Raw genomic sequence first — 14,627 nt, forward strand, 5'->3', positions numbered from 1 at the left:
CATCACATGTTGTTTTTTGTTAATCAATATAGGTTGTTACGCAAAGTGCCCTGAGAAAGCTCCTTATTTGGATGAAAATATAATGAAGTGCGTTAAGTTACCTGATTGCACATGTTACTATAATGGAAAGGTATTGCAACCAGGAGAAGTGATAAGGACTCACTGTAAAGAATGGTAAAGTAACCATAACAATTCATTTTCTTTTTTCACCAATTTCTACTTACGATGTAATCAAATTAGCCACATTGTTTTTCCAATGCCTACTTGTTAGTAACTGACGAGGGTGAGCATTACTCGGGTTGGTGGCTGCAAAGTTTCAGCCCGTCAATTAATGTGACTGGCATTTCTTCCCTGTGCATTCGAGGAACTGTTAAGTTCCCGACTGCAAAAGGGAGGGAAAAGTGATACCGGTTCTGCTTCTACTTTTTATCGGCCTGAGATTTCTAGAGTTTCTGTGGGGATGTGAAAAGTCTTCACCTACAATGGTGCTAGAATTATGTTGGAATGGATGTGAGGGGAGAAGGACCTAATGGCATTCCTGCCTCACTTCACTCTCGGAATGTTGGTCGGATGTCGATATGGAGATGAACCAGAAGCGACCTTTACACCCCCAACCACGTTGGAAGGCCTGAGAGGTTCATGAAAAGCCTAAAAACATGTGTGCTACGGTTGCACACCCGCTTTCTCAGCAAGCATACAAGGTGCACTGGGGGCAAAATCCCAAGAGACTCGGAAAACAAGAATCTCGCCTACGAGATCTCATTCTCCGATGTTCCCCGCTCCTTGCCAGTGACGTAATGAGGTTCCTGCCAAAAGGTCGGGATCCTAATTTCAATAGATTTTAATATAATTAGCTGGTTCCACCCGCCTCTTCCTCCTCCCCCCCCCACCTCCATATTATCTCACCACACTACACCTTCTTTTCATAAACGGGAACCAGGCAGTTCGTCACAGTTCATCTGTGAAGAGACTGGACAATTCCATCCATATTCTTCTTTCCCCACAAGCAAGTGGCCTTCAATCTCCCGTCTTTGACAGAAGCCAAAAAACCATAAGATAGTGATCAGTACTGCTGCCATGGAATCATAGAATTTCCAGTGCACAGGACGCCATTTGGCCCATTGAGTCCGCACCGGCCCCTGAAAAGAGCATCCAACACTAAGTCCACACCTCCACCCTATCCCTGCAACCCAGTAACCTCATCTAATCTTTTGGATACTAAGGGGCAATTAGAGTGGTCAATCCACCTAACTTGCAAATCTTTGGACTCTGGGAGGAAACTGGAATACCCGAAGGGAACACACACAGACACGGGGAGAAAGTGCAAACTCCACACAGACAGTCACCCGAGGCCAGAATTGAACCCGGGACTCTGGAGCTGTGAGGCAGCAATTCTAACCATTGTGCCATTGTGCTGCTCGTAGGTCTCCTGATTTCTAAAGCAGCAGCAATCTTTCTGTCCCAGGTTCTGGATATAGAACCATGGCGGGAGCATGTCATCACCATGCTGGTAATGTGAATCAAAAGTTTTAAGTGGTTCAGATGTTAGGGCAGTGTACGTTGTGTTTAGTGACCTAACTCAGTCAGTAATAACAGATGAGTCAGTGAAACGTTTGCATTTGACGCCATCGTTACTGTAAACATTACAGAGGAAATATCCGCAACATCTATAAATATTCCATTGGCTACAATTCATTTACAGCAGTAAATCTAATTAAAATAACTAATATAGTTTTTGTTAATAAGAATTAGAGCAAATGTTCTTTTTATCTTCTTATTCTTTTGTCGAGACACATTTATAAAGTCATTCTACAAATGCATTGCATGATTGTATATCTATCATATGAAGCCACTCTCTCAGAGTGGGCTGGGGGTGGGGGGCTTTGAGACAGTGTTGTGAAATCTTTTATTTCTTCATTTTTGCAGTCACTGCTGGAATGGAATTGTTGAATGTAAGTCATTTATTTTTGTAAACAGTTAAAATGTGTGATATAGTAGATCAGTGATTTGCTAAATGCTGGTATCCTTACGTCACCTCATATCAATACAATTGTTAGCAAAACATACCAACTTAATTTTCAAATCATACTTTAGATCCTGTCCTGGCATATATATATCTGAATGCTTCATAAACAAAATGATTCATTACATTTTAAGAATGAATGATCCATAGAATCCCTACAATGCAGAAGGAGGGAGTTCAGCCTCTCGAGTCTGCACCAACCCTCTGGAAGAGCACCTTACCTAGGCCCAATCCCCCACCCTATCCCTGTAACCCCAAATAGGGGCAATTTGTAACCCCAAATAGGGGCATGGCCAATCTACCTAACTTGCCCATCTTTGGACCGTGCGAGGAAACCGGAGCACCCGGCGGAAACCCACGCAGACATGGGCCAAGAGTGCAAACTCCACAAAGACAGTCATCCGAGGTCGATATCAAACTGTGCCACACCCTAACATCTTGAAACAGGTCTGCAGTGACATCCATATGGGAACTTTCCAGAAAAGTGATTAACTTTACAGTACCAGACATCAGGGGTGGGATCCTCTGTCCATTCACAACAGCGAGATTCCCCTGTCCTGCTGCAATGAATGGGAGATTTGACTGAGCATCGAATTCTCCTTCCTCGCTGCAGGGGTAGCGGGGTGGACTCGCAATGGACTATCCCGGCTCAGGTAATTGATGGTATCTGTCTTTAAAAACAGGTCTTCTTTAAACAGTTAGATATGTCTGCAGTTAGCTGGTGAAGCTGTAGGTAGCTCTCACTCTGCCATAGTTTTTATGTTGGCGTGATTTAACACATCAACATTCCAGCGGGAAGTGTACTTCACTCTGTTCATGAAATTGCTTCAGTTGCATCTCCATAGTTTCATCAGAAGCCATCCGGAAGCATTTTCCCCTGCAGATAATTTCCTCCATCTACCTTTTCAATTTGGCCATATTAAAAATTCCCCTTTTCTTTTACCGGCCACTGATTTCAAAGCAAGGATGGATTGTCCAATGTTTTATGTGCTAAACTGCCAAAGGGACATATCATCAAAGTGATAGCTTGTCAAATCCAACAAATTTGGTGAGTTAAAATTCCAAGAATTAAAGAGAGAGGGGAAGCTTTCCAAAGATGACAGTGGGAATTCGAAAGGCACACAGAGACATCCAAGCCATCCTGTAACATAGTAGTCTCAAAAAGTCAGGAAAAGCCTCTTGAATCAAAGAGAAGCTGAACGGGCAGGAGAAAGCCAGCCGGAATGTTTGGAGGTTTCCAAACAGAGTTTACAGAGAAAATGGAAAGCTTCCAGACCTATTAAACAACCAGAGCTACTGTCAGTTCCACACTTGTTGACTGATGCCTATGTTCCATATATATAAGCAAGTCTCCATGTACAAGCGTAATTTTATTAATTTTGACACCAGGCAATACCAGTCCAGGAGATTGCAACTCAGAACAAAATAATCCCATCTCCTGTCGGATTTATATCTCAATGGTGTGAGAATGGTAGAAAACTTAAAGCTATCGGAAACTGCAAATAGTCTTTTCAGCGTCACATTTGCAGCAGGTCCATTTATTCTTATGGTATAACTCTACAGAAATGCTGTAGCAATTTAACTTATAGCCTAGTAGTTTTAACTTTCTTTCTTCTGCTTGAGAAGGTGTTAGTGGGAACAGCACGACAACAATATACACTACTGCTTCCACACCAGGTGAGTGATTGCTTCTTTCAAGCTACAAGACCATTGACAGTGGTTACCTTGTTTCAACAGTTCCCAGATAGTGAAGTCCATTAATTTACACTTGTAGATGTTAAGGCCATAACCATCAGAATGACTAGGCTGAAATTTGAATGAGTGTGTGCCAGAGAGTCGAGATGTGATATAATATATTCATTAGCTGCACTACTTTGTGTTTTTTGAAATTGACAATTGCTGAGCTGACAAGATGTCACCAGCTGGTCACATGATGCCTTTAGCAGTTTCAAATGTAACAGTTGCCCCACAGACCACAAACCTGCTCCAGCCAACTTAGAACAAACGCAAACTTTCGCAGGTTTTAATCTTCCATTATGGTATTAATGGACTAAGCATAAATTGTTCTTACACAATGGTTTTGACAAGAGGGCTTAATTTAGTTAACCCAAAATCAATGCTTATGGGAACAAGAGGGAATTTTGACTCCAGGCATTCTTTGTCCATCACCGAGGGTGTATGTCACAAGCCGCATGGTAATATTGCCTGGTGGAACTGAACTCAGGCAGTTAATGTTTGACCTCCAACGTGAACTGCACTCCATTGATTCTGGACTCTGGATAGGTGTAAAACAGATACTTACATTTTTTATTGCGGCCATGCCCTCCACCTTCTTCTTTATTCCCCATTCCCCGAACAGGCGCCGGAATGTGGCGACTAGGGGCTTTTCACAGTAACTTCATTTGAAGCCTACTCGTGATAATAAGCGATTTTCATTTCATTTCATTTTTGGGTGAGTGCAAAAGGGGTGGATGTTGCAAAAGTGTGTCTGCATGCTTGCGAGCATATATGGGTGCGTGCTTGTGTGTATGTAAAATAAACTAACCCTTTTTATTTCATCTTATTTCATCTTCTATGCAAACTATTAGTAGAGAATTGGTACATTTCAAATTTAAGGATTGGGGAAAATATACCATCATTTATAAAGAGGGAGATCCAGGGCGGGATTCTCCGCCTGTGGGATTCTCCGTTTTGCTGATGCACGGTGTTTCCCGACAGCGAGGAGCTGCCCCACAATGGGAAACCCCATTGACCAGCCGGCGTAACGGAGAATTCTGCCGGTGGGTCGGAGCAGAAATGTGGCGTGGCGGGGCAGTGAATCCAGCCCCAGAATTTTAATTTATGGGCGGATAGAGAGTGGGGTAATCAGGGCAGCTTAAATTGACTCCCCTCCTCACCATGACAAACTGGGGGCTTGTCTGGGATTTATCTAATTTCAATTTGACCAGAGTCCAAATTCAGTGACCAGCCAAATTAGAGATAAAAATAATCAATTGGAAACCAAAAGAGGGAAACTCAGTGCCTGGAACTGATTTTAAGAAAAGTCACATACCACAGCAAACTCTTTAAGAGCAACTTGGCAAATTATTTTACAATAATCAGAAGGGTGCGGAAGCATGATCCAGTTAAACTTTACCCTCCCTAAGTTGGGGAGAAGTCAGATTTTTAACCAGGAAACCACTCAGAAAGGTACCTCCTGAGGCCCCAAATCCCAAGGTATGGTAAAAACTTTGGAGAAGTTAGACCTCAGTCCCTATGCAGAACAAGTAGAATAATCAGAACTGAACAAGGATTGGAAACCTGTATTTCAAGATAGCTAACCTGGCCACAAAACGACTGGTAGATAGCTCCCAGTTCCTCTTTGTTCCTTTAACTTCAGGCTTCCTGGAAACTCCTCATCATATCTTTAGTTTCTGTAAGTAGCTGTCCTTTAAATTTATGGCACTAGTTTTCATAACTATCACTCCATTGTATGACCTTTTATCAAGCAAAGCTGAGAGAGATGTTTCCTCTTTAGCTGCCTGTTCCCAACTGCTGTAGCTTCCAGCTAAAATTGAAGAACAAACAAAATGTTATTCCCTACCAAGAGCCTCTAGTTGTAAAGCAACTATATTTACTCTTCACATCATAACTCTCTCTAACACAGTTGGAACTTAACCAATCCCCACACGCACAAGCGCATTTGTCCAGCATGAATCTAGTTAGTCCCAGGCACAGAAATATTAAATAAAACCCACCTAAAACGACACCTTATACCTAAAATGCACCAATACAAATATAAATCCCTTAAAACTACCTTTGTTTTCCTAACACTATGTCTATGTTTCCCTATCCTTCTTTCTGGCGACCGCATTAGAAAAAAATGAAATTAAATAGAGTTCACCTGCCCGTGACAAATGGTGGCCGGAATTCTCCAGCCATTTGCTGGTGGTGGGATTCTTTGGTCCTGCCGACAGCGCACCCCCTTGGGTTTCCCGGCAGTGTGGGGTTGTTTCAATAGGAATTCCCATTGACAGAGACGGGAACAGAGAACCCCGCCATCAGCGAATGGCATGCCGTCTCCCACTGCCGACAATGGCGCGGCTGGGGGGCCGGAGAATCCAGCCCGGTATGTCCACATTTGTGTTCTTTTAGAATCTGTTTCCTGACTTTTACTGAACATTTCTGAAATAATGCCCTAGCATTTTGAGTAAAATGGAAAAGGACAGAAAGGAAAGACTTGCATTTACATTGCTCCTTTCACACTGGCCTTCTCAAACCACTTTACAGTCAGTTAACAAAGAGAGAACAAAGTTCTTGAGATGTAGTCACTGCTGAAATGTAGAAAATGTGGGATGTGAGATGGTCAGGACTGGAATCTAAATATATCAGGTTACAAGGTCTCGAGGAAGTATAGGGAAAGGGTGAGGAAAAGTTCGAATTTTCCATATTTCAACAATTCCCACCAGAGTGAAACTCTACTGCTTTAACCGTTGTAGATATTCAGCTTATTCTTTCCAGACATAATCGGTGTAAACGGTTAACTGTTTGAAAGATGCTAGATCAGGGTCTGTTCCAGAGGAAGAATGCCATATGTTACTGTATACCTCTGTCTCTCTTAGCACCTGATTTCAACTCACATAAAACCTATTCATTTACAGAGTCAGAATTGGGCCCATGGTCGCTCCTGGCTGAACAATATTTCTTCTTTTTTTAACCGCAGCAATAACAAGATAAATATATTTTCCCTTTGTTTCAAGGGAAAAGAAACAAACGCAAACATGTGCTGATTTGTCCTGTACCTTGAAATGATTCCTTTTAAATGTAATCAATGATGCAAATGTTGCATCACTCGTATCTGTCTTTGCTTTTGTTATTTCACACGGGAGACCATTCTCCATTCAGTCATTGCTGTGGCAAAAAGATTTGTCATCATTCTTTGTATTTGTCTATCAATAAATAGCCAATTTTTGAAATTCTCAATACTACAGAATTTGAAAATGGTGTTTAGTTTCTTTTCTTTTTGTTCAGAAGCAACAACTACACCAAAAGGAACAACTACAACAGTTATTGAGAAAACTACTACAACCAGTAAGTGGTGCCTTTGTTCAATATTCACAATCAAGTCTGTTCGCACCAGCTCATTGTTTGGCTCCAATTGAGCTTTCAGGCAATGTCGGTTTAATAACTCAGACTTCTACACACTTCCTTTTGCACAGAAATGGTTTGAAAATCATAATCTCAAACTGCTATTAATTTTGTAAATATCCAGTTTGCAGCAAAGTCAAAACAGCGGTTTTGAAGTCAAACTATACAGGATTGCTGTGGTTTGTCTGTTGTGGTGAAGTGGTTTTCATTATATTCCTTCTCCTTCAGAAGGCTTCACTACAACAGTGAAATCAGCTACAACTGGGTCCACTACTGGCTCCACACCAGGTGAGAGAAGGCTTCTTGTGACAAAAAATAACAATACAAGTGAAACACCTTGGGCTGGATCTACCAGCCGCATTGCGCCCGAAAAGCAGCGCGGCGCAACGCGACCGGTAGATGCCGGGAGATCCCACTTCGGGATATACCTGGCTGGCCACAACTCGCGAGACGACATGATGTGAATCCCACTCATTGTGGGTAGGATCACTTTCTGGCAAATCTGCATATTAGAGTGACACAGCTCGTCTCACTCAAATATGTGTTCCCAAGGTCTAACCAAGGCCTAGGATCTAACTCCCTAGCCTTGGAGACCTCGGGCGAGTGCTGTTAAGTACTGGTCTCCAAAAACGAGGGCCAGACAGAATGGCACTCGGGGGGGGGGGGGGGGGGGGGGGGGGGTTCCCAGGGAGATTGGAGGCCCCAAGGTGCATGCCCTCTGGGCAGGGTTGTACATTTCCATAGCTGGTGCCACCTGGGCACCCTGTCTGTGCCACCTGGGTGCCAGCCTGGTACTGCCAGGGTGCCTAGGTAATACTTCCATCTGGAAGGGGCACTGACAAGGAGCCAAGCTGGCATGGCGGTGATTACACCAGGGTGTGCCCTGCGAGGGTTCAGGGCGACCCGGGGACCCCCTTATAGTGAGTTGGTGTCTGGGGGGGGAGTTCAGGGGTTACATTTGGGCCTCGAGAAATTGGGACACCATGTAAAAATGATGAGCAGAGCTGCTCAGTCCTGCAAACGAGGCTACGTGCAGCCTCGTCGGGGAGGTCCCCACTGAGGCCCGCGATCTACCCAGATGGGCGGGTGTTTCTTAACGCTCTGAACTAATTTTGCGCTATGAGACTCTGTCCCCATTCAAGTATATCGCCCCGTTATCTTTTTTCAGCACTGACTAGAAATCCATGACTTCACCATTTTTAGATTCTCAGACCTTTTTCCAGATTGAGAAATGGATGGGTTTTTCACTGTTTGAGTGAAGATAGATTGTTCATGCAGCTGAGGAGAAATGCTGGGTGTCTGAATGCTGCCAATAGAGGGCTGTTCTCAAATTCACCTTCAAGGCAATGTCAGTCCATTAGCTTAGTCTTGTGGATCCTTCCTTTTGGGTGGTAATATTGAATAATTAGTACTGCAGATAATTTTTAAAACATCATGTTTGCATAAAAGCCAATAAAATACACTGCCAGTGGAACACTACTATTTTTTAGGGTGTAATATAGTGGATTTGATTGTGTTTCCTATTCTTCAGAAGTGACCACTACAACAGTGACACCAGCAACAACCAGCTCCACTACCATCTCCACACCGGGTAAGTGGTGACTTCTTTTGGTATACAGAAATCAAACCCGTGACACAAACCGTCTGGTTTCAACAACTTTCAGATACTTAGTCCATAAATTACAAAGCAAATTGGTGTTGTTATTAGGTCCCGACATGAACCCAAATCTTTTGTTAAACCCCCGCCTAAAATCCATAATTTGCATTTGGTAAAACTGTAAGGATATGTCACTGCACGATAGGAGTGATAACACCGATCAGCAGACAACTTTCATGGTTAAACAAACTTGAAGTTAAACAGAAAATTAACCACATCATCAACAAAGAAACAGCTTTACAGTTAATAATTACAACATCTTAACTTGCTTCCCGAAACCTGCTTCTACATTGCAATGAAGCAAGCCCATATATTTTAAATATCGCTCGTGAATAAGGTTAACAAACAGGCTTTACTTATCTTGATAACGTCTTTGGGAGAGAGATATCTTGTTAGAACCAAACTGAACCCTGTCTGTCCAGCGAGCTGTTTTTGAAGCAACTGATAAAGCTGGCCCATTGATGGTGATACTCTGGGTTTTCAAACAAATTGCAGTTGATTTATGTCACATCAAGTAAAAGGATGCTTCTTTAGTCATGATGGGATTGTAAATGTTCTTTGCTTTCATCTTTCTCCAGTATTTTGAAAAAGTGTTCCTGAAGTACAGCCAAATATGCAAATACTGCCTTTACCTCCCATGTTTGCATTTGCTCTTTTAACGTGAATGGAAGGGACATTAGTTGAGCTTGTTATTACTGTCAGAAAATACATTCTTCATTAATTTTACTTCCGTCTCAAAACATTTGCTTTGCAAAGGAATTGTCAATATTGCAGGATTTGAAATTGGAGTTTGATAGTTTAGAGTGGTTTTCTTCCTTTTTTTCAGAAGTAATCACTACACCAAAAGGAACAAGCACTACAACTGTTATTGGTGAAACTACAACAACAGGTGAGTAATGTCTTCAATGTTAAGTCCATTCAAACCAGTGCCCTTTTCCCAAATCCAGCTTTCAGGCTGTGTCACTATATTTGTAAAATTGGGTCAGCAATTCCTTTTCAATTGAAAATTTAAAAGCATCTCAACTGCAGATAGATTTTTCAATGTCACATTTGCAAAAATTGAAGTTGAACAACCAAATGGTGGGAGTCAGCAAAAATAATTAGGTATTTAACTTGTATTGGAGTGGATTGCCATTAGATTATTTTATCTTATAAAAGAGATCCGCAGTGAAGCCACCTTCAACTGAATCCACTACCGGATATATACCAGGAAAGTGATGGCTTTGTTCGGTAGTAGCAAGAGAAAAAAGTCAACTTGATTCAACAACTCCCACGGATAAGAAATCCATTCCTTCACCTCTTCTAGACAATCAGCCCTTTCCTTTCAAAGGAAAATGGTTCAAATGCCTTTGATTGATAGCGTGTTCATGTTGGTACGTTTTACTTGTCTATTCTGAAGGAAAGACATCTTCTTAAAACAGTCAACACAAAAGATTTTTCCACATTTCATTGTACTTTAACAAATGTTGTAACCTGCTGGGGAAGCTCTCTTAATTCTGCATAATTTGATGTTTTCTGTAATGATGATCAATGTCTTCATTTTTGTTCAGAAGTGATAACTACACCAAAAGCTACGACCACAGCTGTTATATCTGAAACGACGACAACAGGTAAGAGATATTTTCTTTCAATATTCACCAGCAAGTCTGTTCACACTTTCCTCATGTTCACTGGATGTGCTGGAGTGACCTCATACAGCTAATGGGTGGGATGTGGCCAGAGGGCACCTAGGGGGATGATCTCTAGGTACACTCATATGACCTGAGGCCCTAATTTCACAGAGCAATCAGCAACATTCGCAGCTGCATGGCTGCCTTGTGCGCTGTGGCAATGGTGCTCTGTGCCCATCAAACCAGACCCCACAGCCCATCTCCTGGCCACCCCCACTACTACCCCGACTCTGGCAGAAGCCCCTAGCCAGCAGCACAACTGTCATCAAACTATGGCGTTGGTGGACACTTTCCGTACCCCTCTTCTCTCCCACAGCAGTCATGATGCCAATGTCACGATTTTTTGAGGCACAAGTGAACCACCCCTTCAGGAACTCTGCCCTTCGGAGGCGGAGCATCGGGAAGGCCCCGGAGAATACCGTGTCGGCCCCGCCCATGACATGCAAACGGTGTTGCTATACCAGCGTCCAGACCGCATTGATACTGCTGTCGAGGTGACGGAGATTTGCGATTTGGCGTGAAATCGGCGCCAGCCGGGATTTTGGCGTTGGAACCAATTCTCCGCTCAACAGCATATCACGATTTCATCGTAAGCCAACGGAGATCCCGCCCATTGAATCCGTGTTTGTGTAGAACTCTATCTCTCTTAAAGTTTACCTGTGTCCCAAAATGTGCTGAACATTTTTGAAAATGCCTTGATGTTTAAATGAAATATAAAATCTGAATTCTAGGTATATGGTGATACACTGCACAATTTTAAATTCCACAGAATTATTATGAAAATGAAATGAATAATGAAAATCGCTTATTGTCACAAGTAGGCTTCAATGAAGTTACTGTGAAAAGCCCCTAGTCGCCACATTCCGGCACGGCTGATACGGGAATCGAACCGTGCAGCTGGCCTGCTTGGTCTGTTTTACAAGCCAGCGATTTAGCTCAGTGAGCTAAACCAGCCCCTGTATCCTGACAAAGGATGATCCTCATGATGTTGTACTGATAATATTTTTTCCTTTCTTCTTTGGTCCAGTAGCTTTTAAGAGTTACTTTGAAATGCAACAGACAATGCAAATATTGCTTTTGCCTTGCTATTGCTCATGTTCTGTTTGATGGAAAGAAAGCTAGCACATCATTAAAACTGCTCTAATTGAAGAAAACCGTTTTCTCACTCTTTGTACTCTCGCAATAATTCAGTGGGATTTGAAATTAGAGTTCAATGGTTTTGACTGTTTTTCTTGTTCTTCAGCAGGGGTCACTATAACAGTGAAACCACCTACAATCCAGTCCACTACTGGCTCCACACCAGGTGAGTGATGGTGCCTTTCGATATGCAGTAGCAAGACCAATGACAAACGACATTGTGTTCCCAGACAAGGGAATCCATTCCTTCACAGTTTTAGAGATTTAGACCATTTCTTCCAGAGTGATCAGGTTGAAAACAAACATTTCCCTGTGTTACGGTATGGAGGGAGTAATGGCTGGGCTGACCAAATCCCAATGGGAAACCTGGTCAAGATATCACAACAATCTCCTGTTTGTATTTTATTGATAGAAAGTATGTGCACCAATGTCAGAAGTAAAGATTCCAATACCACTTTTGGGGATTTTAAATATGTTAAAATATTAAATTTAAACATTTATTAACAAAATAAATAAAAAAATTAACATGCAAAACTTACAGTTACAGAGATAAACTGAGTCAGGCAACATTGACAGAAAGATTTTTACATAGCTAGATTGACAAATAAACACCCTTCTCCAGGCAACAGTCCCTATAGTTTCTTAATCTGCATAAAGTGCAGTAATATTAAAACAAGGCATCTTTAAACCCATTTTTTTCAAACGTCTTTAAAAGGTTTGTTCTCCAGAATATACAAGTTCTTTCTTGTTGCCTTGATGGCCATTACATTCAGCAAATTAAAGTTCATAATGTTACTTTATAAATGTATGAACTTTACCAGTTTCAAATCTTCCTTTCATTTCTCGTTAAAATTCAACAGCTAAATATTCAACTCCTCACTCATCACTTAATGCAAATTCTGATTGATTTTGCATTTACTTGTATTCCACCTACATTTTCATTAACCTGTTGGATACTGTTTATCTCTTTCACCAACCCCCCCACGATTGGAAACCCCTACACTTCTGATCTTCTCAATAATGCCATCTCCATCTCTAATCCCCCCATCATGACCTTTCTAATCTCTCCAGATCCTGCCTCTGATTTACTTCTGATCTCCATGACCCCGGCTGACTCGAGGTTGGCTGGCTCCATTCTCCAATTACCTTCTGTTTGATCACCCGAATATTTCCTGGCTCCAAGCGATCTTTTCCTCACCCTCTCCTCAACACACAAATCTTCCTCGTGCTAGACTCTGACCTTCCTCTTCATCTCATTCTTATTGGACTCCTCCACTTTTGCTGGCTCCGGACTTTGATCTTCATCCAGCCGCGATCTCCCCTCCACACAATATAACTCTCCCAATCTCCCTGTCTTCCTAATGTTTTCCAGTCTCACTGAGTGCTATTTGCTGCCAGTGCGTGGTGAGAAGTATCATAGAATCGTAGGAATTACAGAGCAGAAGGAGCTGTGAGGCACCAGTGCTAACCACTGTGCCACCGTACTGACCCAAAGGTGCAAAACTCGACAGCAGCAAGTTTCTCAAACTGGCTGATGGTGGACACAGGGACGAATACCTCCTCCCATTAATAAGTCCATTCCCTCACCTCTTTCAGACAGTCAGTGCTTTCTTTTCAAAGAAAAATGGTTGAAATGCTTAAGATTGATAGTGTGGTCCTGTTGGTACATTTTACGTGGCAATTGTGAAGAAAATGAAACTCGTATCGTCATTAAAAAATAATTTTCCTTTTTCATTGTTATTTAAGAGTAATGTTGTAACCTGCTGGGGAAGCTCTCCTAATTCTGCATAATTATGAGTTTTCTGTAATGATGATCAATGTATTCCTTTTTATTCAGAAGTGATAACTACACCAAAAACTACTGCCACATCTGAAACAACTACAACAGGTAAGTGTTATTTTCTTTCAATATTCACCAGCAAGTCTGATCACACTTTTCTCATGTTCACTGGTTGTGCTGGAGCGTGCCCATACAGCTGATGGGTTGGCTGTGGCCAGAGGACCGAGGGGAGTGGTCTGGGAGGGACCCTTGTGACCTGTGGCCCTAATTTCTCAGTGGGCAGTCAGCGTTGTGCGCAGCAGCATGGCTGCCTTGTTCACTGCGGCAATGGTGCTCTGTGCCTGTCAACCCTGACCCCACAGCCCATCTCCAGGCCACCCCCCTGCTCCACTCTCGGACCCTGGCAGAAACACCCCCTGCCAGCAGCATAACTGACAGCAAACTATGGCAATGATGGAAACTTTCTGTACCCCATCTCTCTACCTCAGCAGCCATGACACTGGTTTCACAATTTTTAGAAGCACAAATTAACCATGTCATCGTGAACTCGGCACATCGGACACGGAGCATTGGAGTGGCCCCAGAGAATGCCGGGTTGGCCCCGCTAATGACAGGTAAACGGTGTTCAATACACCTGAGTAACGGGCTGCATTGACACCGCTATCAAGTTGATGGAGATTGTGATTTTGTGTGAAATCGGTGCCTGCCGGGATTTTAGCTTTGGAACCTATTCTCCGCCCAATCACAAATCGCGATTTTGGTGGCAGCCAGCTTAGATCCTACCCATTGAGTCCGGTTTGTATACACCCCTACCTCATAATTAGAAGTGATTTGTAGATGCCGATGCTGGACTGGGATGAGCACAGTAAGAAGCCTTACAACACCAGGTTAAAGTCCAACATGTTTGTTTCAAACACTAGCTTTCGGAGCACTGCTCCTTCCTCAGGTGAATGGAGAGGTCACCTGAGGAAGGAGCAGTGCTCCAAAAGTTAGTGTTTGAAACAAACATTTTGGACTTTAACCTGGTTTTGTAAGACTTCTTACTATAATTAGGAGTGTTCTGTAATGCTGATCAATGTCTTCCTTTTTGTTCAGAAGTGATAACTACACCAAAAGCTACTACCACAGCTGTTATATCTGAAAAGACTACAACAGGTAAGTGATATTTTCTGTCAATATTCACCAGCAACTCTGTTCACAATTTCATCATGTTCACTTTTCAGACAACGTCAA

At 42.5% G+C, this 14,627-nt stretch overlaps 1 protein-coding gene across 40 annotated transcripts in view; it reads left to right on the forward strand.

Moving 5' to 3' along the window:
- Window positions 1-14,627, forward strand: part of LOC119973340 (mucin-2-like) — a 136,164-nt gene that overhangs the window by 36,682 nt on the left and 84,855 nt on the right. For 36 of the 40 annotated variants that reach the window (XR_005462290.1, XM_038811248.1, XM_038811253.1 and 33 more), the window contains exons 28-38: window positions 33-174; window positions 1,927-1,952; window positions 3,650-3,700; window positions 7,034-7,093; window positions 7,379-7,438; window positions 8,682-8,741; window positions 9,634-9,696; window positions 10,358-10,417; window positions 11,721-11,780; window positions 13,452-13,502; window positions 14,490-14,549. Coding sequence is in view for 39 of the 40 variants with exons in the window: in XM_038811248.1 (XP_038667176.1) it covers window positions 33-174; window positions 1,927-1,952; window positions 3,650-3,700; window positions 7,034-7,093; window positions 7,379-7,438; window positions 8,682-8,741; window positions 9,634-9,696; window positions 10,358-10,417; window positions 11,721-11,780; window positions 13,452-13,502; window positions 14,490-14,549 (693 nt within the window). In the remaining variant the exon portion in view is untranslated. The remainder of the gene's footprint in view (window positions 1-32; window positions 175-1,926; window positions 1,953-3,649; window positions 3,701-7,033; window positions 7,094-7,378; window positions 7,439-8,681; window positions 8,742-9,633; window positions 9,697-10,357; window positions 10,418-11,720; window positions 11,781-13,451; window positions 13,503-14,489; window positions 14,550-14,627) is intronic. The other 4 variants (XM_038811228.1, XM_038811242.1, XM_038811246.1 and 1 more) reach the window with 4 other exon arrangements.

Source organism: Scyliorhinus canicula, chromosome 11 (genome assembly GCF_902713615.1).
Source record: "Scyliorhinus canicula chromosome 11, sScyCan1.1, whole genome shotgun sequence".
NCBI lineage: Eukaryota > Metazoa > Chordata > Chondrichthyes > Carcharhiniformes > Scyliorhinidae > Scyliorhinus > Scyliorhinus canicula.